The 27,909-nt window shown below is 40.4% G+C and overlaps 1 protein-coding gene across 1 annotated transcript in view; it reads left to right on the top strand.

Moving 5' to 3' along the window:
• GRIN3A (glutamate ionotropic receptor NMDA type subunit 3A) overlaps positions 1-27,909 on the top strand; it is a 151,664-nt gene that overhangs the window by 52,454 nt on the left and 71,301 nt on the right. The window contains exon 3 of the mRNA XM_060101066.1: positions 12,086-13,133. Coding sequence (XP_059957049.1) covers positions 12,086-13,133 — 1,048 coding nt within the window. The remainder of the gene's footprint in view (positions 1-12,085; positions 13,134-27,909) is intronic.

Below are 27,909 nucleotides of genomic sequence, written 5' to 3'. Positions count from 1 at the left end.
AAGATCCAACTAATTCTTCTCACCTCCACTGCTACTACGTCAGTCTAAACCATCATCAACTTTTGTCTGGTATTTGAAACATCCTCCTAACTGGTCTTCCTGCTTCTGCTCTTGTCTCTCTGTAGTCCATTCTCAACACAACACTGAGATGAGCCTGTTAAAATGTAGGTCATGGGCTTCCCTGGTGGTGCAGTGGTTGAGAGTCCACCTGCCGATGCAGGGGACACGGGTTTGTGCCCCAGTCCGGGAAGATCCCACATGCCGCGGAGCGGCTGGGCCCGTGAGCCATGGCCGCTGAGCCTGCGCGTCCGGAGTCTGTGCTCCTCAGCGGAGGCCACAGCAGTGAGAGGCCCATGTACCGCAAAAAAAATTAAATAAATAAATAAATAAAATGTAGGTCATATCTTATCACTTCTCTACTCAAAACCTACCAGTGGCTCTGCATCTCACATAGAGAAGAAACAAAGTCCTTACAGACATACCCGGTACAGTCACACTCAAGGACATTGGACTCCTTGCTCCCTATACAGGGGATGCTCTTTACCCAGATATCTCTTGGTCAGCTCCTTCCCTTTCTTCAGCCCTTTACTCAAATATCACCTTCTCCTGGCCTCTCTAATCTAAAATTCCACCCTACTGCCACCAACCCTGACACATCTTATCTCCTTACTCTGCTTTATTTTTTCTCCTTTGCACTTAGCACTAACATCCCATTCATATTCCCTAGTTACATATTTATTCTGTTCCCTCGATAGACTAAAAGCTACATAGATTTTTGTCTTTTGTTCACTACTATATCCCCCAGAATCTGGAATAGTGCCTGGCAAAAGTGAGTATTATGGAATGAATAAATGATTGATTGGGTGATGTTTTGTTAACATCTTTGTTCATTTATTTTAATGCATAAGAAAGTCTTTTAATTAGTAAGTCATTTCATGTGCAAATGTGACTTCTAAAATATATTAAATACATTAAACATTGATCTTGCTTATATTTGTGAACTGTCTCAAAAACATTTTTTACATAATTTGAAAAGTTCAGATTTTATCTCAGCTCCTATTCAAATCAACACATATTCTTATTTATTTTTTTTTTTATTTTACAAATTTAATCAGTTATACATATACATATGTTCCCATATCCCCTCCCTTTTGCGTCTCCCTCCCACCCTCCCTATCCCACCCCTCCAGGCGGTCACAAAGAACCGAGCTGATCTCCCTGTGCTATGCGGCTGCTTCCCACTAGCTATCTACCTTACGTTTGGTAGTGTATATATGTCCATGCCGCTCTTTCACTTTGTCACAGCTTACCCTTCCCCCTCCCCATATCCTCAAGTCCATGCTCTAGTAGGTCTGTGTCTTTATTCCTGTCTTACCCCTATGTTCTTGATGACATTTTTTTCTTAAATTCCATATATATGTGTCAGCATACAGTATTTGTCTTTCTCTTTCTGACTTACTTCACTCTGTATGACAGACTCTAGGTCCATCCACCTCATTACAAATAGCTCAATTTCATTTCTTTTTATGGCTGAGTAATATTCCATTGTATATATGTGCCACATCTTCTTTATCCATTCATCCAATGATGGACACTTAGGTTGTTTCCATCTCCGGGCTATTGTAAATAGGGCTGCTATGAACATTTTGGTACATGTCTCTTTTTGAATTATGGTTTTCTCAGGGTATATGCCCAGTAGTGGGATTGCTGGGTCATATGGTAGTTCTATTTTTAGTTTTTTAAGGAACCTCCATACCGTTCTCCATAGTGGCTGTACCAATTCACATTCCCACCAGCAGTGCAAGAGTGTTCCCTTTTTTCCACACCCTCTCCAGCATTTATTGTTTCTAGATTTTTTGATGATGGCCATTCTGACTGGTGTGAGATGATATCTCATTGTAGTTTTGATTTGCATTTCTCTAATGAGTAAAGATGTTGAGCATCCTTTCATGTGTTTGTTGGCAGTCTGTATATCTTCTGTGGAGAAATGTCTATTTAGGTCTTCTGCCCATTTTTGGATTGGGTTGTTTGTTTTTTTGCTATTGAGCTGCATGAGCTGCTTATAAATTTTGGAGATTAATCCTTTGTCAGTTGCTTCATTTGCAAATATTTTCTCCCATTCTGAGGGTTGTCTTTTCGTCTTGTTTATGGTTTCCTTTGCTGTGCAAAAGCTTTGAAGTTTCATTAGGTCCCATGTGTTTATTTTTGTCTTTATTTCCATTTCTCTAGGAGGTGGGTCAAAAAAGATCTTGCTGTGATTTATGTCATAGAGTGTTCTGCCTATGTTTTCCTTTAAGAGTTTGATAGTGTCTGGCCTTACATTTAGGTCTTTAATCCATTTTGAGCTTATTTTTGTGTATGGTGTTAGGGAGTGATCGAATCTCATACTTTTACATGTCCCTGTCCAGTTTTCCCAGCACCACTTATTGAAGAGACTGTCCTTTCTCCACTGTACATTCCTGCCTCCTTTATCAAAGATAAGGTGACCATATGTCCGTGGGTTTAACTCTGGGCTTTCTATCCTGTTCAATTGATCTATATTTCTATTTTTGTGCCAGTACCATACTGTCTTGATTACTGTAGCTTTGTAGTATAGTCTGAAGTCAGGGAGCCTGATTCCTCCAGCTCCATTTTTCGTTCTCAAGATTGCTTTGGCTATTCGGGGTCTTTTGTGTTTCCATACAAATTGTGAAATTTTTTGTTCTAGTTCTGTGAAAAATGCCATTGGTAGTTTGATAGGGATTGCATTGAATCTGTAGATTGCTTTGGGTAGTAGAGTCATTTTCACAATGTTGATTCTTCCAATCCAAGAACATGGTACATCTCTCCATCTATTTGTATCATCTTTAATTTCTTTCATCAGTGTCTTATAATTTTCTGCATACAGGTCTTTTGTCTCCTTAGGTAGGTTTATTCCTAGATATTTTATTCTTTTTGTTGCAATGGTAAATGGGAGTGTTTCCTTGATTTCACTTTCAGATTTTTCATCATTAGTATATAGGAATGCCAGAGATTTCTGTGCATTAATTTTGTATCCTGCAACTTTACCAAATTCATTGATTAGCTCTAGTAGTTTTCTGGTAGCATCTTTAGGATTCTCTATGTATAGTATCATGTCATCTGCAAACAGTGACAGCTTTACTTCTTCTTTTCCCATTTGGATTCCTTTTATTTCCTTTTCTTCTCTGATTGCTGTGGCTAAAACTTCCAAAACTATGTTGAATAAGAGTGGTGAGAGTGGGCAACCTTGTCTTGTTCCTGATCTTAGTGGAAATGGTTTCAGTTTTTCACCATTGAGGACGATGCTGGCTGTGGGTTTGTCATATATGGCCTTTATTATGTTGAGGAAAGTTCCCTCTATGCCTACTTTCTGCAGGGTTTTTATCATAAATGGGTGTTGAATTTTGTCAAAAGCTTTCTCTGCATCTATTGAGATGATCATATGGTTTTTCTCCTTCAGTTTGTTAATATGGTGTATCACGTTGACTGATTTGCGTATATTGAAGAATCCTTGCATTCCTGGAATAAACCCCACTTGATCATGGTGTATGATCCTTTTAATGTGCTGTTGGATTCTGTTTGCTAGTATTTTGTTGAGGATTTTTGCATCTATGTTCATCAGTGATATTGGCCTGTAGTTTTCTTTCTTTGTGACATCCTTGTCTGGTTTTGGTTTCAAGGTGATGGTGGCCTCGTAGAATGAGTTTGGGAGTGTTCCTCCCTCTGCTATATTTTGGAAGAGTTTGAGAAGGATAGGTGTTAGCTCTTCTCTAAATGCTTGATAGAATTCGCCTGTGAAGCCATCTGGTCCTGGGCTTTTGTTTGTTGCAAGATTTTTAATCACAGTTTCAATTTCAGTGCTTGTGATTGGTCTGTTCATATTTTCTATTTCTTCCTGAGTCAGTCTTGGCAGGTTGTGCATTTCTAAGAATTTGTCCATTTCTTCCAGGTTGTCCATTTTATTGGCATAGAGTTGCTTATAGTAATCTCTCATGATCTTTTGTATTTCTGCAGTGTCAGTTGTTACTTCTCCTTTTTCATTTCTAATTCTATTGATTTGAGTCTTCTCCCTTTTTTTCTTGATGAGTCTGGCTAATGGTTTATCAATTTTGTTTATCTTCTCAAAGAACCAGCTTTTAGTTTTATTGATCTTTGCTATCGTTTCCTTCATTTCTTTTTCATTTATTTCTGATCTGATTTTTATGATTTCTTTCCTTCTGCTAACTTTGGGATGTTTTTGTTCTTCTTTCTCTAATTGCTTTAGGTGCAAGGTTAGGTTGTTTATTCGAGATATTTCCTGTTTCTTAAGGTGGGATTGTATTGCCATAAACTTCCCTCTTAGAACTGCTTTTGCTGCATCCCATAGATTTTGGGTCGTCGTGTCTCCATTGTCATTTGTTTCTAGGTATTTTTTAATTTCCTCTTTGATTTCTTCAGTGATCACTTCGTTATTAAGTAGTGTATTGTTTAGCCTCCATGTGTTTGTATGTTTTACAGCTCTTTTCCTGTAATTGATATCTAGTCTCATAGCATTGTGGTCGGAAAAGATACTTGATACAATTTCAATTTTCTTAAATTTACCAAGGCTGATTTGTGACCCAAGATATGATCTATCCTGGAGAATGTTCCATGAGCACTTGAGAAAAATGTGTATTCTGTTGTTTTTGGATGGAAGGTCCTATAAATATCAATTAAGTCCATCTTGTTTAATGTATCATTTAAAGCTTGTGTTTCCTTATTTATTTTCATTTTGGATGACCTGTCCATTGGTGAAAGTGGGGTGTTAAAGTCCCCTACTATGATTGTGTTACTGTCGATTTCTCCTTTTATGGCTGTTAATATTTCCCTTATGTATTGAGGTGCTCCTATGTTTGGTGCATAAATATTTACAATTGTTATATCTTCTTCTTGGATCGATCCCTTGATCATTATGTAGTGTCCTTCTTTGTCTCTTCTAGTAGTCTTTATTTTAACGTCTATTTTGTCTGATATGAGAATTGCTACTCCAGCTTTCTTTTGGTTTCCATTTGCATGGAATATCTTTTTCCATCCCCTTACTTTCAGTCCGTATGTGTCTCTAGGTCTGAAGTGGGTCTCTTGTAGACAGCATATATATGGGTCTTGTTTTTGTATCCATTCAGCCAGTCTGTGTCTTTTGGTGGGAGCATTTAGTCCATTTACATTTAAGGTAATTATTGATATGTATGTTCCTATTCCCATTTTCTTAATTGTTTTGGGTTTGTTATTGTAGTTCTTTTCCTTCTGTTGTGTTTCTTGCCTAGAGAAGTTCCTTTAGCATTTGTTGTAAAGCTGGTTTGGTGGTGCTGAACTCTCTCAGCTTTTGCTTGTCTGTAAACGTTTTAATTTCTCCATCAAATCTGAATGAGATCCTTGCTGGGTAGAGTAATCTTGGTTGCAGGTTTTTCTCCTTCATCACTTTAAGTATGTCCTGCCACTCCCTTCTGGCTTGTAGAGTTTCTGCTGAGAGATCAGCTGTTATCCTGATGGGGATTCCCTTGTGTGTTATTTGTTGTTTTTGCCTTGCTGCTTTTAATATGATTTCTTTATGTTTAATTTTTGACAGTTTGATTAATATGTGTCTTGGTGTATTTCTCCTTGGATTTATTCTGTATGGGACTCTCTGTGCCTCCTGGACTTGATTAACTATTTCCTTTCCCATATTAGGGAAGTTTTCAACTATAATCTCTTCAAATATTTTCTCAGTCCCTTTCTTTTTCTCTTCTTCTTCTGGAACCCCTATAATTCGAATGTTGGTGTGTTTAATGTTGTCCCAGAGGTCTCTGAGACTGTCCTCTGTTCTTTTCATTCTTTTTTCTTTATTTTGCTGTGCAGCAGTTATTTCCACTATTTTATCTTCCACCTCACTTATCCGTTCTTCTGCCTCTGTTATTCTGCTATTGATCCCATCTAGAGTATTTTTTATTTCATTTATTGTGTTTTTAATCGATGCTTGATTCGTCTTTAGTTCTTCTAGGTCCTTGTTAACTGTTTCTTGCATTTTGTCTATTCTATTTCCAAGATTTTGGATCATCTTTACCATCATTATTCTGAATTCGTTTTCAGATAGACTGCCTGTTACCTCTTCATTTGTTAGGTCTGGTGGGTTTTTATCTTGCTCCTTCTCCTGCTGTGTGTTTTTCTGTCTTCTCATTTTGCTTATGTTACTGTGTTTGGGGTCTCCTTTTTGCAGGCTGCAGGTTCGTAGTTCCCGTTGTTTTTGGTGTCTGTCCCCAGTGGCTAAGGTTGGTTTAGTGGGTTGTGTAGGCTTCTTGGTGGAGGGGACTACTGCCTGTGTTCTGGTGGATGAGGCTGGATCTTGTCTTTCTGGTGGGCAGGTCCACGTCTGGTGGTGTGTTTTGGGGTGTTTGCGGACTTTTTATGATTTGAGGCAGCCTCTCTGCTAATGGGTGGCGTTGTGTTCCTGTCTTGCTAGTTGTTTGGCATAGGGTGTCCAGCACTGTAGCTTGCTGGTCGTTGAGTGAAGCTGGGTGCTGGTGTTGAGATGGAGATCTCTGGAAGATCTTCGCCGTTTGATATTATGTGGAGCTGGGAGGTCTCTTGTGGACCAGTGTCCTGAAGTTCGCTCTCCCACCTCAGAGGCACAGCACTGACTCCTGGCTCCTCAATTTGGGATGATTTGTTGTCTATTCATGTATTCCACAGATGCAGGGTACATGAAGTTGATTGTGGAGCTTTAATCCGCTGCTTCTGAGGCTGCTGGGAGAGGTTTCCCTTTCTCTTCTTTGTTCTCACAGCTCCTGGGTCTCAGCTTTGGATTTGGCCCCGCCTCTGCGTGTAGGTCGCCGGAGGGCGTCTGTTCTTCGCTCAGACAGGACAGGGTTAAAGGAGCAGCCTCTTCGGGGACTCTGGCTCACTCAGGCCGGGCGGGAGGGAGGGGCACGGAGTGCGGGGCGAGCCTGCAGCGGCAGAGGTCGGCGTGACGTTGCACCAGCCCGAGGCGCGCCGTGCGTTCTCCCAGGGAAGCCGCCCCTGGATCCCGGGACCCCGGCAGTGGCAGGCTGCACAGGCTCCCGGAAGGGCGGTGTGGACAGTGACCTGCGCTCGCACACAGGCTTCTTGGCGGCGGCAGCAGCAGCCCCAGCGTCCCACGCCCGTCTCTGGGCTCCGCGCTTTCAGCCGCGACTCGCGCCCGTCTCTGGAGCTCCTTTACGCGGCGCTCTTAATCCCCTCTCCTCGCGCACCAGGAAACCAAGAGGGAAGAAAAAGTCTCCTGCCTCTTCGGCAGCTCCAGAGTTTTCCCGGACTCCCTCCCGGCTAGCTGTGGCACATTAGCCCCCTTCAGGCTGAGTTCTCGCCGCCAGCCCCAGTCCTCTCCCTGCGCTCTGACCGAAGCCCGAGCCTCAGCTCCAGCGCCGCCCGCCCCGGCGGGGGAGCAGACAAGCCTCTCGAGCTGGTGAGTGCCGCTCGGCGCCGCTCCTCTGTGCGGGAATCTCTCTGCTTTGCCCTACCCAGCTATGTGGGGAGTTTCTTGCCTTTTGGGAGGTCTGGGGTCTTCTGCCAGCGTTCAGTAGGTGTTCTGTAGGAGTTGTTCCACGTGTAGCTGTATTTCTGGTGTATCTGTGGGGAGGAAGGTGATCTCCGCGTCTTACTCTTCCGCCATCTTACCCAGAAGCCCCATATTCTTAATTAGTGACATAATTGGGAATTTTACTGAAGTAATAAGTTACCTCCATGCAGATTAACCAATGACCTTTATTCTTTCAAGCAGAGTGGTATCTTGGGAGATCTGCTGATAAGAAAGATGTATACCTGAACTGCTTTGTTAAACACTCACTATGCACAAGGCACAGTGCTAAACCAGATTCTCACTCATGGAGTGCGATTCAGGCCCTTATCATACTATGACAGAGCTATTGTACTAGTCTTCTAAGTGGTCTCCTGGTCACTATCTCTTCCTTCCTATGGACACATTATACCTGTTGCCAGAGCAGTATTACCAATGCAGACTTATGGTTACATCATTACGCTACTTCGAAATCTTCATTGCTCCCCTTTTCCTGTTAAATAAAATCCAGTCTCATCAAAGGGACATGCAAAGCCTCTAGAGTCCAGTTGCAACATGAATATGTTTCTACTCTGCTGTCCAATCAGATTGTTATACTTACCACCCCTTGTTAAATTTTCCACCTCCTACCTTTCCTCATCATATTTGAACTGGAAGATTTATTGAGAATTCATAGCTAGGCTGGAGCGGTAGTATGATCAGCACAGCACAGAATGTAGTGGTATTATTATTGGTCCCTGTGACCCAGGCTCTAAATTACTATTAAAAGAATTTAAGATTACTTTTCTCTCTTTTTTTCCCCAGAGTGCTCTGTGGGCTTACATTTAGCTGATAATCAACTTAAATACTCCAGGTCTTATTTATATGACCTTCCATCAAGCCAAGTTTTACACATTCTTAATATAGTTTGTGAATTAAATGCAATCATGTGCATCTGATCCTCTCAAAATCACTACTTTTCTTTCTGAAACTATGTATCTCTTGATTTTGCCATCTTCTCCACTTCTGTTTTTACCTTAGCGCTTGTCACCTTAAGGTCCTTGTGAAACAGGCAGAGAGAGAGGAAGAGAGGAAGCAAGAGGCAGAAAGGAGCATTATTCCTCACAGCTGAACTGTGCTCAGCCACCTTCTCCTTCCAAACCATTTCCTATATAGCTAGCAGGAAAACAAAATCTTTCTAAAATCAAATCTGATGATCCTGTCCCTCCCCAGAAAAATTCTCTCGATGGCTCTCCATTAGCTTCATCATGGCCTCAGTACTTTTGTAACTCATTTCCCACCCTCATATCCAGCCTTATTTCTCACCACTTACCATCATGTAGCTTGCTCTGTCTCTGGCTTTTGCACATGCATCTCCCTGTGTTGACAGCATCAAGCCCCAGCTTCTCTTCCTGGTTAACTGTAATTCCTTCTTCAAGACAGCTCTCGCACCTGCTCCTCTCAGAAGCTTTCCTTGTCACCCCTAGATTGTGGGTGCCCTTGCTTTCTGTTCCAATGGCACCCAATTCTACCTCCATCAGGATGCTTATTACACTGGTTTAGAATTGCCTGTTCGCTTTTCTTTCTCCCCATCACTAGACTTTGAGCTCCCTGAGAACAATGAGCGTGTCTTTCATCTCTATAACTCATACTAAGAACAGTGCCTGGTATTCATATCAGTTTATCTTGCCAATAAAATTATTCCTAATTTTCCTTTTTCTCGTTCATCCAAGAAGAGTCCAGGGCAAGATAAAAAGGAACATGGTAGAAATCACTTCAAGCAAAAGCAAGATTTCAACACTGTAATCTTTTAACTAATATAGTGAATATTCAAACTTGGCTATGCATTGTCATTCCATTACAAAGAATACATAGTGAAGGTGACAATAACTAAAGCTATTAATGAGATTATTTTAATTTATCCTCTCTGTAAAACTGAAAATAAAATAGAAATAATCCATCATTAATGGGGATTCTCTGAGACCCAATTTCTTGGTGCCAACTGCATAGTGAAACAAACACTGGATTTTCCAATCTGGGAAAATGAAAGACATCTAGATCCTGATTGATATGTCTTTCTGTGATAGATGAGTGCCTCAGAGACAACTGAGCATTGTTCTTTTTTTTTTTTTTTTTTTTTTTTCTTTTTGCGATATGTGGGCCTCTCACTGTTGTGGCCTCTCCCGTTGCGGAGCACAGGCTCCGGATGCGCAGGCCCAGCGGCCATGGCTCACGGGCCCAGCCGCTCCGCGGCATATGGGATCCTCCCAGACTGGGGCACGAACCCGTATCCCCTGCATCGGCAGGCGGACTCTCAACCACTGCGCCACCAGGGAGGCCCTGAGCATTGTTCTTTAGTCATGGCCATGTTGAATGCTATTTAACATCGATAATGAGGAATAGGTTTTACTGGAATGAGGGAGTTATATAATCTCTAAAAGATTCCCGAAGACTGCTTTTCTGAGATGATTTAAGTATATATTTACTCAGTGGTAGTCCTTCATAGGGCCATCCAGTTAAAAGTCTATAATCATTAAGCCCCAACTATTCTTAAAATAATGAAGGGCTTCTCTTTCTACAACTTTAACTTTACTTTCCTGATCACTAAATTGACCAAATAAAATTAAACTATTTACTAATAACTGTTTTATTCCCTAGACTATGTCAGTGTGTGTGTATGTGTGTGTGTGTGTGTGTGTGTGTGTCTTAACAAATCTAACAGTAAATCGCTCATCAGAGACACAGTTGTAGTTACCCTTCTATTATAGTACCTAGGTAATTATCAGTTGATTAATCTGTATATTTTAATGATTTGGTTCCCTACTTCCCTAAAGAAGCAGAAAACTGTTTGAAAGTCTAAGATAACTGAGACTTCATTACTTGTTGCTAAATAGAATTCATTTTAAGTGATAGAGTCCCACTGGGGAGAGCTAACATGAATAATTACTATTATACGCAATCTACCAAAATGAGCAGTTTCATTGCATTTAGTGACAGTAGCATCTTCAAATGTGACTTACATTTATATCTCTAATGAAAATTAGTATATTGTTCATACTTTCTGATTTTTCTATGTTTCTTCTGTGGCAGCACAACTTCTTACTACTGGTATTTGCATTTATAAATTACAGAGTAATGTTGTGGCAAGCAATGGATGAATGTGTTTCATGAAGAAACACATTCTGTATCATCCAACTCCTCATAAAAATCTTCTATGTTACAGTCCATATTTCAATTTAATTTCTTTTAGTTTGAAATAAGTCTTGGGTAGCCTCAGTGAGTTTATCATAATGCAGTACTTTGTGCCTCCAACTAGAAAAGTTCTATTAAAAGACTAGGAAAAGTGACCTGGGACAGCCTTGATTGAAAAAATTTGAATGACATTAAATATTAGTTACCATATCTGGAACATCTGTTCTATGTCAAAAGGTGTGGTATATACTTCATATGCATTATTTCTAACCCTTGCAGTAGAAATAATTTAAAAATAAAAATGTAATTACCTCCCCCATTTTGCTGATGACAAAACTGAAGCTTAGAGTTCAGTAAATTTGTGTCCAAGGACAATACTAGAAGGTGGGTGGACCAATATTCTAACACAGGTGTGTTTGATGTCAAAGTGTGGGCTTTTATTCTGACACAAGACCATAATTAAGAGTACAGAGGTGCCTCGAGCTCATATATTACCTCTTATTGTCTTATCTTCCCAAACTCAAGAAAGACAAAGACTAACCAAGCATTTCCCTGCCTTGTCCATAGCAGAACATAAACTGACAGTGCCCTGGTTCGCAGGCTTAGGAAACAGTGTATCATTCAGTTGGTAATTTTCCTTTCTTTGACTTCTGGCAGAAGCTCTCTCTAGAGCCAGAGCCAATTGTTTTTCTCTAATGACTTAGAGGGAGGTTAGCCTGAGGCTGTCCTGGGAACTGCAAGTCTATTTATCATCTTTTTCTTTATTCCATGGACGGTATCCAACATGCAGCTTAGACTGGCCTCATGGGGACAGACATGTTGACTGTTTACATGCTAAAAGGAGAAACACTGATAACAAGATTTGGCTATTTTCTAGAATTATGAATATAATTTTAAGCAATTATAAAAGTATATACATATGTATTATAACTTATTCCTTGCACCAAAGATAATATATTTATTGAGCAGACTTATTTGCAATTGAATGTGGTGAGTAGAAATGAGACATGTTAAAGATGCTGAGAACCTTCGTAGCTTGGAAATTTGTGAGAATATATAATTAACCATTTACAACAGAAAACAATTAAGACATTCCTTAACTAGGAATAAAGATTTGGAGTAAGACCACAAGTCAAGCACGCAGCCCAGGTGTTAGAACCTGAGGGTGAGATCGCTTTTGCTCAATGAAATAGGACTCTTGTCCTAGAAAGAGTCCAGCTTATTAATTCCTAAAGTAATTACAGGCAGTGCCTTTTGAAAAAAATTAGAGTTTCTTCTTATTAAGACAGAGAAGAAAAGATGAGCACTGCTTCCGGACTTTGGCCTCACCTCTCTTCCTCACTTTTTGCCTTTGCTCCTCTTTGCCAGGTTTCTAGCCAACACCACTTTCAGAGGCCTCAGTGGTTCCATCAAAGTAAAAGGTTCCACTATCATCAGCTCAGAAAACAACTTTTTCATCTGGAATCTGCAACATGACCCCCTGGGAAAGCCAATGTGGGCACGCTTGGGCAGCTGGCAGCAGGGGAAGATTATCATGGACTATGGAATATGGCCAGAGCAAGCCCAGAGGCACAAAACTCACTTCCAACACCCAAGTAAGCTACACTTGCGAGTGGTTACTTTGATCGAGCATCCATTTGTCTTCACACGGGAGGTAGATGATGAAGGCTTGTGCCCTGCTGGCCAACTCTGTCTAGACCCCATGACTAATGATTCTTCCACATTGGACAGCCTTTTTAGCAGCCTTCATAGCCGTAATGATACAGTGCCCATCAAATTCAAGAAGTGCTGCTATGGATATTGCATTGATCTGCTGGAAAAGCTAGCAGAAGACATGAACTTTGACTTTGATCTCTATATTGTTGGGGATGGCAAATATGGAGCCTGGAAAAATGGGCACTGGACTGGGCTGGTGGGTGAACTTCTCAGTGGGTCAGCCCACATGGCAGTCACTTCCTTCAGCATCAATACTGCACGAAGCCAGGTGATAGATTTCACCAGTTCTTTCTTCTCCACCAGCTTGGGCATCTTAGTGAGGACCCGAGACACAGCAGCTCCCATTGGAGCCTTCATGTGGCCACTCCATTGGACAATGTGGCTGGGGATTTTTGTGGCTCTGCACATCACTGCCATCTTCCTCACTCTCTATGAATGGAACAGCCCCTTTGGTATGACTCCCAAGGGACGGAACAGAAGTAAAGTTTTCTCCTTCTCTTCAGCCTTGAATGTGTGTTATGCCCTCTTGTTTGGTAGAACAGCAGCCATCAAACCCCCAAAATGCTGGACTGGAAGGTTTCTGATGAACCTTTGGGCCATTTTCTGTATGTTTTGCCTTTCTACATACACGGCGAATTTGGCTGCTGTCATGGTAGGTGAGAAGATCTATGAAGAGCTTTCTGGAATACATGACCCTAAGGTAATACTTCTTTTAACTCTAGATTTCCTTATTGTCAATTTTAACTCCATATATTGTATTTTATGCTGTAGTATGTCTATATTCTTTCATCTAACAGAAGAATATTTTCTGAACCATCCATAGAGACTAGTCCAAAAAAGCCTGTTGCCTGGTTGCACTAAATATTCCATTGTTTTATTAAATGAAACAAAAAGAGCGAGGGATGTTTTTAGGAGATGTTTGTTCCAGAGAAAGTCCTTCTGGTAGAAACATCTATTTGTGCAGTTTTTCCTTTGTTAGTTAACCATCTGGCAGAATAGCTATCAGGGAATAGTCTTTTTTTGAGGTACGCGGGCCTCTATCTGCTGTGGCCTCTCCTGTTGCAGAGCACAGGCTCCGGACACACAGGCTCAGTGGCCATGGCTCATGGGCCCAGCCGCTCTGCGGCATGTGGGATCTTCCCGGACCGGGGCATGAACCTGTATCCCCTGCATCGGCAGGCGGACTCTCAACCACTGCGCCACCAGGGAAGCCCAGGGAATAGTCTTACAAAGTATTTTCACCTAAAGTAAACTTCAAAATTGATTAATTACTTCTCTTGGGAATTAATGGAAATAAATAGTAAGGTCCATATTTTAAATTGTAAAGAAACTTTTTTTCACCATGAAAAATTGTAAAATGGAAAGAACTAACATTTTATCATAAGCACCCAAAGTCGGATGCTAGAAAACTCAATGGGTATAGACAAGGAGTACTGAGCTAACTGAGGTGGCAAGGTTAGCTAGGAACAGGGTGTCCTTATAGAGTAAGGAAAACTGGTCGCCTTGGGGTTGGAGGAGTGTGCCAGCAGTCACATTACAACATCCAAGAACATTCAAGAAAATTGTACCTATGCTAGGCCACATTTGATATCCTAGACATCTGACTGTAAGGGTAGAAGGGAGGAAGGGGGTGAAGTTCAGGTAAGCAGGTAAAGCACTGGTGATACTTGAGTAAGGACAGCCATGTCTATGTTCTCTCTGGATTGAAACAAGACCTCTTTTGTGACTGGGAGTATGGAGAACTTGGTCCAACCTGGTGGGAGTAGAGAGGAGGGGGTTGTCAGGGCTCAAAGCAATTAGAATAGGACTCCAGGGAGTACTACAGTCCCAATGGGGAACAGAATGCAGATCCAGAGAAGAAGTGTATACCAATGTGTAAGACCCATCTAGGAGAGACTGGAGAAAGCTGCAATTCAGTGGGCATCCCCAGGACACACTGTGTTTAAAGCAACTTGAGTTAAGCTGAGCGTTTCAAACTGTGAAACATTCACCATGCCTTTTCAAATATCCGTTTTCACATCAAATCTCATGGCATTGAAACATTTACTACATATTTTTATCAAACATTTAAAATTAATTACACGGAGCATGAACAAATAGGACATTTACAACTGTCTTTGCTAAATGATGGAGTGGCCCAGAAGGCTGGTGGCAGCTTTGGAGAATTCTCATAAATGGTTTGGATTAGGATATGGTCTGTTTTGCAAACAAATGAACATGAGAAATTTGACCCATACACTGAAAACCTCCTCGTAAGAGACGTGAACCTCATGAAAAGATTCAACAAACAATGGGTCATTGACTAGGCAATGAATTGCATCACTTCTTATTGTGCACTCAGGACTTTAGGTTATCAGCTGGAGTTTAGTGAATATAAATAAGTTCTGTAGTATAAATACATGTGCTACCCTGAAGAGAGATTTTGGTGATGCTTCAGCATTCACACTGCACTGGTATTAGCGGCCTCTATTTATTCTTTGCCCCAAGAGGCCTATAAATCTCCCAAAGGTTCACCATCTTAATAGAAGCTTACTCGAATTTTCTTGCAAGAATCTTGCAATGTGATGCTTAAATTACAAACTCGACTTGGAAACCATTCAATCCAATCTAGTATAAGAAACAATCTAATATATACGCCTGTTGTTGTGAAGATTCCAGACCATTATCGTATGTAAAAAGGTGAACACAATACTGACTAGAGTTTCATTAATCAGAACCAAAGATTACCAAAATTGTTATGGATGTTATGCATGACAAACCTGAAGTAATGATTATTTTAGGAATTAGAAAGAAAGCATAAAGATAAACCATACACAGCAGTAAAAGTTTTTCTAAGCAAAAAGAAACAATCATTCCAACCCCAACTCCACCAGAATAAAAAGGTGACATTGTTATAATCTAACCCAGCCCACAAGACAGAGTGAGAGGAAATGGACAATGTAAACTTTGTGTTACATCTAGTAAGGTCTTAAAGAAGTGGGACAAGCCTAAATCTAAAACATTTTCAACTTTAGATAATAAATGAAGATCCACTAAGGTTCCCAAAAATGTATTTCTCTTTCCTAATGTTGTTTCTATATTAAAGTCTCATTTTTTTTTCATATAAAGACACCCAGATTACTTGATTAAGCAATACTCTACATCTGGGCTTTTGGCAAATAATGTTGGTGACAGAATTGTTCAGTTTTCATCCAGATGTATGGTATTATGCAGATGACATAATGTCCTCACCTTCCCATGGAGAGGTATGATCAAAATAATTTCCATACCCTTTCAGTCACTCAGCATTCATTCTTAAGTATATTCCACTCACTCACATGAGCTGTTTTCTCTCCTACCAATGCTCAATTCTTTGAGTGACTCTATCCTTTTTTCACACTAACTGATGTGGAGAAATTCAGAAGTAAATAAGTCAATTAGGGGAGAAAAGATAAAAAAGATAAAAACACAAGGAGAAATAACTTAGAAAGTTATAAGTGTTGGTAGGATTGAAAATTGGTACAGCCGCTATGAAAACAGTCTGGAGGTCCTCAAAAAACTAAAAGTAGAACTACAAAAAATAAAGTTATAAGTATGCCAAAGTTAAGAAACAAATATGTAAAAGTTCAAGGAAAGTGTGATCACCTTCAAGGGAAGGCTTAATTAATAAGATAAAATGTGTGCGTATTCTTGAAGAAGACTTGGAATTTGGACATGTGCGTCAAGGAAAGAAGAATGGACATTCCAAGCAAAAGAACAGGATGAACTACTTGGAGATGGAAAGTATAAGGCACAGTCAGGATATCTTGAGGAGTTCACTTTAGCCACAGCATGAAAGGAAAGAGAAGATCCAAGTCTGAAAAGTAAGTTCAGTTGAGATATCACAGGATCTTTGACATCAGGCTAAGGAAAGCGAATACTTGACACTAGAGATCCACTGACATTTTTGAACAGTGGAATAGCACAGAGGAGCAGAATCCATTTAGGATGGTTTTTTTTGGCAGCAGCATGTAAACACGATTAGAAGAGAAAGACACTGGACAGATTGAACTTATAACTACTGTCACTGATAAAAAGAAGAAAGAGTCAAGAAACATTGCGGTGACCAGGTCAGTAGGACTTGGCAATTAATTGGATATGAGAGGCAACATAGAGTCACACCTTCAAAGTTGCAGGCCCAAGTGTCTGAGGGGATGGTACCATTCAAGGAAGCAGAAAAGGCAGTTTAAGAGCTAGAAAATATAATGATCAGGTCAGTTTCATACTGGGCATTTTAAAAGCTGTATTGGACATCCAGGTGAAATCCACCAGGCACTGGGAAACATGGAGCCAGAGTTCAGGAGTGACATTGAAGCTGGTGGGAATCTTGGGCAGAGAGGTGACACTGTGTATTAAAGCACTGGGGGAGTATAAGATCCCCAAGGGAGAAGGCAGTAAGGAGAAAAATTACTGTCTGAGGAGAAGCAGCAGGCATAAAGTTGGAATATGGGTTTGTGGAGAGATGAGGTGTAGAAGGTGAGGAGATAAAAGTACCTTGAAGCAAAGTCATGCAGGCCCTTGAATGCCTCTCTGTAGATTAAATTTTAACTTTTTGAGATGAAGAGTGATATTATCCCATCTGCCAAGGCAGTTATCAAATAGGACACAGGCTGATCAGTGCCCAGTCCAAACCATGAGAATTAGTGTGTGTGTGTCTTTGAATGTCTGATGAAACTGGGTTTATGTGGTTTGCTTTTTTCCGGTATTTTTCAAGATTCCATTTTCATAGCATTTTAGCTGAGGAGTGAAAAGGTGTCATTTACATAGAAGTCACAGATCTCCTGTGGATCTCTTGGGATATTTGTTTTTCCATGTAAGGTAAAAATCTCCTACATCTGAATGAGACGTGATTTCTATGGAGTGTTGGTCACACTCTGAAAATTCTTCTGCCCCTTACTCACAGTCTGTCTCATTTATTTTCATATGTTTTCATCCCCCTGACCTACTGGGTATCAAGACAGGTCCCACTGTACTATGCTGCCATTTTCATTCCATTTTCCCACAGCTCATTTAATTCACCCCAGGCAAATTTCCCCGTGCCTCCACATTAATGCTCTTGAACACCGGCATCTTTCCCTTCTCTAACTCTTCTTTAGTTATCTTGGGATAATCTCCCCATGTCTTCCTGTTATAATTGTGTGCCTGAAAACTTTAATAACAACAACTCCCAGACTTCCCTAGAAGAATTTTATTAAGAAACATGCTCCTGGAGGACCTTCAAGATGGCAGAGGAGTAAGACGTGGAGATCACCTTCCTCCCCACAAATACATCAAAAATACATCTACATGTGGAACGACTCCTACAGAACACCTACTGAATGCTGGCAGAAGACCTCAGACTTCCCAAAAGGCAAGAAACTCCCCAAGTACCTGGGTAGGGCTAAAGAAAAAACAAAAAAACAGAGACAAAAGAATAGGGACGGGACCTGCACCAGTGGGAGGGAGCTGTGAAGGAGGAAAAGTTTCCACACACTAGGAAGCCCCTTCACTGGTGGAGACGGGGGGTGGGGGGGGGGCAGCTTTGGAGCCAGAGAGGAGAGTGCAGCAACAGGGGTGCAGAGGGCAAAGCAGAGAGATTCCTGCACAGAGGATCGGTGCCGACCAGCACTCACCAGCCTGAGACGCTTCTCTGCTCACCCCCTGGGGCAGGTGGGGGCTGGGAGCTGAGGCTCGGGCTTCAGAGGTCAGATCCCAGGAAGAGGACTGGGGTTGGCTGCATGAACACAGCCTGAAGGGGGCTAGTGTGCCACAGCTAGCCGGGAGGGAGTCCAGGAAAAAGTCTGGAACTGCCTAAGAGTCAAGAGACCATTGTTTCGGGATGCATGAGGAGAGGGGATTCCTTCCTAGTCTATACACAGAAGGCAGAACACCGCGAAATGGGCACGAGTCGCGGCTATCAGCGTGGACACCAGAGACAGGCATGAAAATGCTAAGGCTGCTGCTGCAGCCACCAAGAAGCCTGTGTGCAAGCACAGGTCATTATCCACACCTCCCCTCCTGGGAACCTGTGCAGCCCGCTACTGCCAGGGTCCCATGATCCAGGGACAACTTCCCTGGGAGAACACACAGCACGCCTCAGGCTGTTGTCAACATCACACCAGACTCTGCCGCCACAGGCTTGCCCCGCATTCCATAACCCTCCCTCCCCCAACCGCCAGCCTTAGTGAGCCAGAGCCCCCTAATCAGCCTCTCCTTTAACCCCCTCCTGTCTTGGTGAAGAACATGAGCCACAGGGCAACTTACATGCAGAGGCGGGGCCAAATCCAAAGCTGAACTCCAGGAGCTGTGTGAACAAAGAAGAGAAAGGGAAATTCCTCCATGCAGCCTCAGGAGCAGCAGATTAAACCTCCACAGTCAACTTGATGTACCCTGCATCTGTGGAATTCCTGAATAGATAACGAATCATCCCAAAATTGAGGCAGTGGACTTTGGGAGCAACTGTAGACTTCGGGTTTGCTGTATGCGACTGACTAGTTTCTAATTTATATGTTTCTCTTAGTTTGGTTTTTAGGGCTTGTTATCATTGGTGGATTTTTTTCTTGGTTATGTTGCTCTCTTCTTTTTTTAATTATTTATTTTATTTTTTAGTTTAATAATTTTTTATTTTAATAACCTTATTTTATTTTATTTCATTTTATTTTATTTTTCTCACTTTTCTTCTGAGCCGTGTGGCTAACAGGGTCTTGGTACTCCTGCCGGGTGTCAGGCCTAAGCCTCGGAGGTGGGAGAGCCAAGTTCAGGACATTGGACCACCAGAGACCTCCCGGGCCCATGTAATATCAAATAGTGAGAGCTCTCCCAGAGATCTCCATCTCAACACTAAGACCCAGCTCCACTCAATGACCAGCAAGCTCCAGTGCTGGACACCCCATGTGAAACAACTAGCAAGACAGCAACACAACCCCACCCATTAGCAGAGAGTCTGCCTAAAATCATAAGTTCACAGACACTCCAAAACACACCACCAGACATGGTCCTGCCCACCAGAAAGACAAGATCCAGCCCCACCCACCAGAACACAGGCACCAGTCCCCTCCACCAGGATGCCTACACAACCCACTGAACCAACCTTACCCATTGGGGGCAGACACCCAAAACAACAGGTACTATGAACCTGCAGCCTGCAAAAAGGAGACCCCAAGCACGGTAAGTTAAGCAAAATGAGATGACTGAGAAATACAGAGCCCTTGAAGGAGCAAGGTAAAAACCACCAAACCAAATAAATGAAGAGGAAATAGGCAGTCTACCTGAAAAAGAATTCAGAGTAATGACAGTAAAGATGATCCAAAATCTTGAAAATAGAATGGAGAAAACACAAGAAACGTTAAACAAGGAACTATAAGAACTAAAGAGCAAACAAACAATGATGAACGACACAATAAATGAAATTAAAAATTCTCTAGAAGTAACCAACAGCAGAATAACTGAGGCAGAAGAATGGATAAGTGACCTGGAAGATAAAATATTGGAAATAACTACTGCAGAGCAGAATAAAGAAAAAAGAATGAAAAGAATTGAGGACAGTCTCAGAGACCTCTGGGACAACATTAAACGCACCAACATTCGAATTATACGGGTCCCAGAAGAGGAAGAGAAAAATAAAGGGACTGAGAAAATATCTGAAGAGATTATAGTTGAAAACTTCCCTAATATGGGAAAGGAAATAGGCAATCAAGTGCAGGAAACAGCGAGTCCCATACAGGATAAATCCAAGGAGAAACATGCCAAGATACATATTAATCAAACTATCAAAAATTAAATACAAAGAAAAAATATTGAAAGCTGCAAGGGAAAAGCAACAAATAACATACAAGAGAATTCCCATAAGGTTAACAGTTGATCTTTCAGCAGAAACTCTGCAAGCCAGAGGGAGTGGCAGGACATACTTAAAGTGATGAAAGGGAAAAACCTATACCAAGATTAGTCTACCTAGCAAGGATGTCATTCAGATTCCATGGAGGAATTAAAACCTTTACAGACAAGCAAAAGCTAAGAGAATTCAGCAACACCAAACCAGTTTTACAACAAATGCTAAAGGAACTTCTCTAGGCAGGAAACACAAGGGAAGGAAAAGACCTACAATAACAAACCCAAAGAAATTAAGAAAATGGTAATAGGAACATACATATTGATAATTACCTTAAATGTAAATGTATTAAATGCTCCAACCAAAAGACATAGACTGGCTGAATGGATACAAAAGCAAGATGCATATATATGCTGTCTACAGGAGACCCACTTCAGGCCTAGGGAAACACACAGACTGAAAGTGAGGAGATGGAAAAAGATATTCCATGAAAATGGAAATCAAAAGAAAGCTGGAGTAGCAATTCTCGTATCAGACAAAATAGACTTTAAAATAAAGACTATTACAAGAGACAAAGAAGGACACTACATAATGATCAAATGATCAATCCAAGAAGAAGATATAACAATGGTAAATATTTATGCACCCAACATAGGAGCACCTCAATAATTAACGCAAATGCTAACAGCCATAAAAGGGGAAATCAACAGTAACACAATCATAGTAGGAGACGTTAACACCCCACTTTCACCAACGGACAGATCACCCAAAATGAAAATAAATAAGGAAACACAAGCTTTAAATGACACACTAAACAAGATGGACTTAATTGATATTTATAGGACATTCTATCCAAAAACAACAGAATACACTTTCTTCTCAAGTGCTCATGGAACACTCTCCAGGATAGATAATATCTTGGGTCACAAATCAAGCCTCAGTAAATTTAAGAAAATTGAAATCATATCAAGTACCTTTTCCGACCACAATGCTATGAGACTAGATATCAATTACAGGAAAAAATCTGTAAAAAATACAAACACATGGAGGCTAAACAATACACAACTAAATAACCAAGAGATCACTGAAGAAATCAAAAGGGAAATCAAAAAATACCTAGAAACAAATGACAATGAAAATGTGATGGCCCAAAACCTATGGGATGCAGCAAAAGCAGTTCTAAGAGGCAAGTTTATAGCAATACAATCCTGCCTCAAGAAACAAGAAAAATCTCAAATAATCAACCTAACCTTACATCTAAAGCAATTAGAGATAGAAGAACGAAAAATAAAAAACCCCAAAGTTAGCAGAAGGAAAGAAATCATAAAGACCAGATCAGAAATAAATGAAAAAGAAATAAAGGAAACGATAGCAAAGATCAATAAAACTAAAAGCTGGTTCTTTGAGAAGATAAACAAAATTGATAATCCATTAGCCAGAATCATCAAGAAAAAAAGGGAGAAAACTCAAATCAACAGAATTAGAAATGAAAAAGAAGTAACAACTGACACTGCAGAAATACAAAGGATCATGAGAGATTACTACAAGCAACTATATGCCAATAAAATGGACAACCTGGAAGAAATGGACAAATTCTTAGAAAAGCACAACCTTCCGAGACTGAACCAGGACGAAATAGAAATTATAAACAGACCAATCACAAGCACTGAAATTGAAACTGTGATTAAAAATCTTCCAACAAACAAAAGCCCAGGACCAGATGGCTTCACAGGTGAATTCTATCAAACATTTAGACAAGAGCTAACACCCATCCTTCTCAAACTCTTCCAAACTATAGCAGAGGGAGGAACACTCCCAAACTCATTCTGCCAGGCCACCATCACCCTGATACCAAAACCAGACAAACATGTCACAAAAAAAGAAAACTACAAGCCAATATCACTGATGAACATAGATGTGAAAATCCTCAACAAAATACTAGCAAACAGAATGCAACAACACATTAAAAGGATCACACACCATGATCAAGTGGGGTTTATCGCAGGAACACAAGGATTCTTCAATATACGCAAATCAATCAATGTGATACACCATATAAACAAACTGAAGGATAAAAACCATATGATCATCTCAAGAGATGCAGAAAAAGCTTTCAACAAAATCCAACACTCATTTATGATAAAAAAAAAACCCTCCAGAAAGTAGGCATAGACGGAACTTACCTCAACATAATAAAGGCCATATATGACAAACCCACAGCCAACATCGTCCTCAGTGGTGAAAAACTGAAACCATTTCCACTAAGATCAGGAATAACACAAGATTGTCCACTCTCACCACTATTATTCAACATAGTTTTGGAAGTTTAACACAGCAATCAGAGAAGAAAAAGGAATAAAAGGAATCCAAATTGGAAAAGAAGTAAAACTGTCACTGTTTGCAGATGACATGATATTATACATAGAAAATCCTAAAGAGGCTACCAGAAAACTACTAGAGCTAATCAATAAATTTGGTAAAGTAGCAGGATACAAAATTAATGCTTAGAAATCTCTTGCATTCCTATACACTAATGATGAAAAATCTGAAAGAGAAATTAAGGAAACAATCTCATTTGCCATTGCAACAAAAAGAATAAAATACCTAGGAATAAACCTACCTAAGGAGACAAAAGACCTGTATGCAGAAAAGTATAAGACACTGATGAAAGAAATTAAATACGATACAAACAGATGGAGCGATATACCATGTTCTTGGCTTGGAAGAATCAACATTGGGAAAATGACTCTATTACATAAAGCAATCTACAGATTCAATGCAATCCCTATCAAACCACCGCTGACATTTTTCACAGAACTAGAACAAAAAGTTTCACAATTTGTATGGAAACACAAAAGACCACAAATAGTCAAAGCAATCTTGAGAAAGAAAAACGGAGCTGGAGGAATCAGGCTCCCTGACTTCAGACTATACTACAAAGCTACAGTAATCAAGACAGTATGGTACTGGCACAAAAACAGAAATATGGATCAATGGAACAGAATAGAAAGCCCAGAGATAAACCCACACACATATGGTCACCTTATCTTTAATAAAGAAGGCAAGAATATACAATGGAGAAAAGGCAGCCTCTTCAATAAGTGGTGCTGGGAAAACTGGACAGCTATATGTAAAAGAATGAAATTAGAACACTCCCTAACACCACACACAAAAATAAACTCAAAATGCATTAAAGACCTAAATGCAAGGCCAGACACTATAAAACTCTTAGAAGAAAAAATAGGCAGAACATGCTGTGTCATAAATCACAGCAAGATCCTTTTTGACCCACCTCCTAGAGAAATGGAAATAAAATCAAAAATAAACAAAGAGGACCTAATGAAACTTCAAAGCTTTTGCACAGCAAAGGAAACCATAAACAAGATGAAAAAACCTTTAGAATGGGAGAAAATATTTGCAAATGAAGCAACTGACAAGGGATTCATCTAGAAAATTTACAAGCAGCTCATGCAGCTCATTATCCAAAAAACAAACAACCCAATCCAAAAATGGGCAGAAGACCTAAATAGACATTTCTCTAAAGAAGATATACAGATTGCCAACAGACACATGAAAGAATGCTCAACATCACTAATCATTAGAGAAATGCACATCAAAACTACAATGAGTGGGGCCTCCCTGGTGGCACAGTGGTTGAGAGTCCGCCTGCCGATTCAGGGGACACAGGTTTGTGCCCCGGTCTGGGAAGATCCCACATGCCATGGAGCGGCTGGGCCCCTGAGCCATGGCCGCTGACCTGCGTGTCTGGAGCCTGTGCTCTGCAACGGGAGAGGCCACAGCAGTGAGAGGCCCGCGTACTGCAAAAAAAAAAAAACAAACCTACAATGAGGTATCACCTCACTCCAGTCAGAATGGCCATCACCAAAAAATCTACAAACAATAAATGCTGGAGAGGGTGTGGAGAAAAGGGAACCCTGTTGCACTGTTCGTGGGAATGTAAATTGATACAGCCACTCTGGAGAACAATATGGAGGTTCCGTAAAAAACTAAAAATAGAACTACCATATGACCCGCAATCCCACTACTGTGCATATACCCTGAGATAACCATAATTCAAAAAGAGTCATGTACCACAATGTTCACTGCAGCTCTATTTACAATAGCCAGGACATGGAAGCAACCTAAGTGTCCATCAACAGATGAATGGATAAAAGTGTGGCACACATATAGAGTGGAATATTACTCAGCCATAAAAAGAAAAGAAATTGAGTTATTTGTAGTGACATGGATGGACCGAGAGTCTGTCATACAGAGTGAAGTAAGTCAGAAAGAGAAAAACAAATACCGTATGCTAACACATATATATGGAACCTAAAAAAAAAAACAACAACAGTTCTGAAGAACCTAGGGGCAGGACAGGAATAAAGACACAGACACAGAGAATGGACTTGACAACACAGGGAGGGGGAAGGGTAAGCTGGGATGAAGTGAGAGAGTGGCATGGACATATATACACTACCAATGTAAAATAACTAGTGGGAAGCAGCTGCATAGCACAGGGAGATCAGCTCAGTGCTTTGTGACAACCTGGAGTGGTGGGATATGGAGGGTGGGAGGGAAACACAAGAGGGAGGAGATATGGGGATATATGTATACGTATAGCTGATTCACTTTGTTATACAGCAGAAACTAACACAACAATGTAAACAATTATACTCCAATAAATATGTTAATAAACGAAAAAAAAAAGAAATGTGCTCCTAGGAATTGATGTCTTCAGCTCTTAGAGGCCATCTAAGCAGCCCCAACCTAAAAAAGAAATTTCCAAGAGTTCCATCTACTGTTTCCTTAAAACTACTTGTGTGTTACATAAAATATTTTAAATTATAGAAATAGTGTTTTCTTATTTTCGTGTAAATAGTATCTATTTCTAGCCCAAAAATTTGGCTATAGTTTTTTGATATCAGTCTTGGAATCTATAAAAAATACTTATAAAATATTCTTAAGGGAAATGTGTTTGGATGAAAACCTATTGACTTAAAAAGTAAGATTTATGATCTGTATTTATACCCAATCCATCAGAAAATTGAGTCCTGGCTTAAACGCATCTGTAACCATGATATTAGATAACTTACGATGACTATAATAGCTCCATTTTTCTTCTTGGACATAGTTGTTTCGCATGCTGGCTATACATTTAACACAATTAATAAAACTGTTAAGAGTGTGAACATTTTATCACCCTTTCAGAGTTGAGATTCACTGGCTTCAACCAACCACTTTGAATCAGAAATAAAATTAAAGGCAAAAGGCTGTGCAGGATAGACCAATTTATGATTCACTATATGTTAAAGCAGCCAAGGCAAGTTGGAATGCTTTTTTTTTTCTGACAGGGTGTCGGAGGGAAGAAATAATCTTGTTGCTGGCTGCTCCTACAGATAACCCCAAGGGAGAGGGAATGGCCTGCTGTACAAATGAAATTCAAGAGGATAGTTCTATCCTCACTTAACTAAACTATTTTGCCAGAATAATTTACTTTACACTAAAAGTAATATATGTAGCTTCTCACAGCCTCCCACCAACAATTCTGGGAAGCAAGCTCCGTGTTTCAAAGTGGGTGGGCTCTTGAAGCATCAGACCATGAAAGCAAGAATTTGTGAGTAATATATTTAATAGAGCTTATATGGATATGTCTCTGGCATAAAACTAGTACTACTCACTATAGGCAATGCAGAAAATAGAGTAATGTAGACACATGGAAGCAAGCACCCATTGCCTCATCATCCAGAGTCATTTACTCTTAGCCTTTTGGGATGATTGACAGGTGGATAAAACCTACAGCATCATTTTTATCCAGTGAGCTCTTCATCTGGGTCTATGGTCTAAGGAGTAGATCTGGGCATTTTTAGAACATTCTAGCCATTGACATACAATCTGCTGAGGTATAAGAGATAAGAAAATCACTTCATAAATCATAAGGTACACTGAAAAATAAAGCCCTGCCTCCCCTCATAGAGTTGAATTGACCCAGTTGAAAGGATACATGAGCAGTTAAAATGAACCATTTGCTGATTTTAATGCACTTTCTAGTTGTTTTTTTCCAGCTTCTCATATAAAATGCCCCTTTTAGCCCCATGTCTCTAACATATAAAAAAAAGTCACCTCCTTAGAGGGATTAGGAGACTAATGTCATTTTTTGTACAGGCAAATAAGTGATGGTGCTGCTTTAGAAAGAGTCCTGGTGAACATTCAAGTAAATATTAAAAATTAAACAGTCCTGCCTATGAAGGCAAGAGAAACTTTAATAAGAAATATTAAAGGACACTCACACAGCCCTAGTATGAAATGATAAGCATTTCCCCAAATAATAAAAACCACCTTCACTGATCTTCATATGACAGCATGTGGCTGCCCAATAAAACATATGAATTCATATAATAAAAGCTGGCCTTAAAGAAGGGACGGGTCCCAGAACTCTAGGTCAAACAAGACATTGAAAATGGAGTTTGAGGTGGGAGGGAAGAAAACTAAACTACACCATACCATTTATTTGTTCTCCCTTTAATTCATCCAATAACAGCAACTTTTGTTCCAGGCACCATGCTAGGTGGCTGGGAACTTAATAGTCAGCAAAACAGACACTGTCCTTGCAACATGGAGTTTAGTGGGGAAGAAAGATATTAATCAAGGGAACACATAAATCAGGTAATGATTTAAACCGTGGTTAGTTACTGTGAAGGAAAATACATCAGAATCTGAAAGCCTCGCAGGAGACCTGATCTGAATGGAGAATCAGAGAAGCCCCTCCCCGACCACCACCCTGAGGAGAGAAAGTCTGGCTGAGATCTGAAGGATAAGACCTGAAGGAGGGAAATGAGAAAACAGGAGTTGGGTGGGGTGTTAGAGCATGTCAGGATAAGAGCATCTCAGGGTGACATGGTAGCCCGTGCAGAAGCCCCAAGACTGGAGGGAGAGGGTGTAGTCATGACCCTCCATCATGTGCTACAAGATTGGAAAGCCAAAAAAAGGGGAACAAGAATACGTCAAGCAATAAACTAGAAGGGTTTTATTACCAGACATTCTAGAGAGAAAATTTCTCAAAAGAAGAAAAATGTAAGAAATGCTGTAGTTTGAGTGGAGTGGCACTTCTCATGGGCTCCATGTACTTCTAGATAGAAAACATAACAGGAGAAACATCCCAATCACTCTAGCAACAAAAATTCATGATAGATCAGGGAAGTGTCCTCTATAAGAATTGCATTAAAAGAAAACAACTTTAATGTACAAAACATAAAAGATGGTTTGGATAAAAAATTGAATGTGCTGATTGTTGCACATATCTTGTGAATATAATAAAACCACTGAATCATAAATGGGTGGATTGTATGGCATGTGAATTATATCTTAATAAAGCTATTTTAATAAATTCTAAACTGCCATATTACCAAACTGAAAGACTAAGTATTATATTTAAAGATGTCAGGGCTTCCCTGGTGGCGCAGTGGTTGAGAGTCCGCCTGCCGATGCAGGGGACATGGGTTTGTGCCCTGGTCCGGGAAGATCCCACATGCCGCAGAGTGGCTGGGCCCGTGAGCCATAGCCGCTGAGCCTGCCCGTCTGGAGCCTGTGCTCCGCAACGGGAGAGGCCACAACAGTGAGAGGCCCACGTACAGAAAAAAAAAAAAAAAAA

This window comes from Mesoplodon densirostris, chromosome 6 (genome assembly GCF_025265405.1).
Source record: "Mesoplodon densirostris isolate mMesDen1 chromosome 6, mMesDen1 primary haplotype, whole genome shotgun sequence".
Taxonomy (NCBI): Eukaryota; Metazoa; Chordata; class Mammalia; order Artiodactyla; family Ziphiidae; genus Mesoplodon; species Mesoplodon densirostris.
Note: the sequence above shows the minus strand (reverse complement) of the source record. Positions and strands in the feature narration are given on the sequence as shown.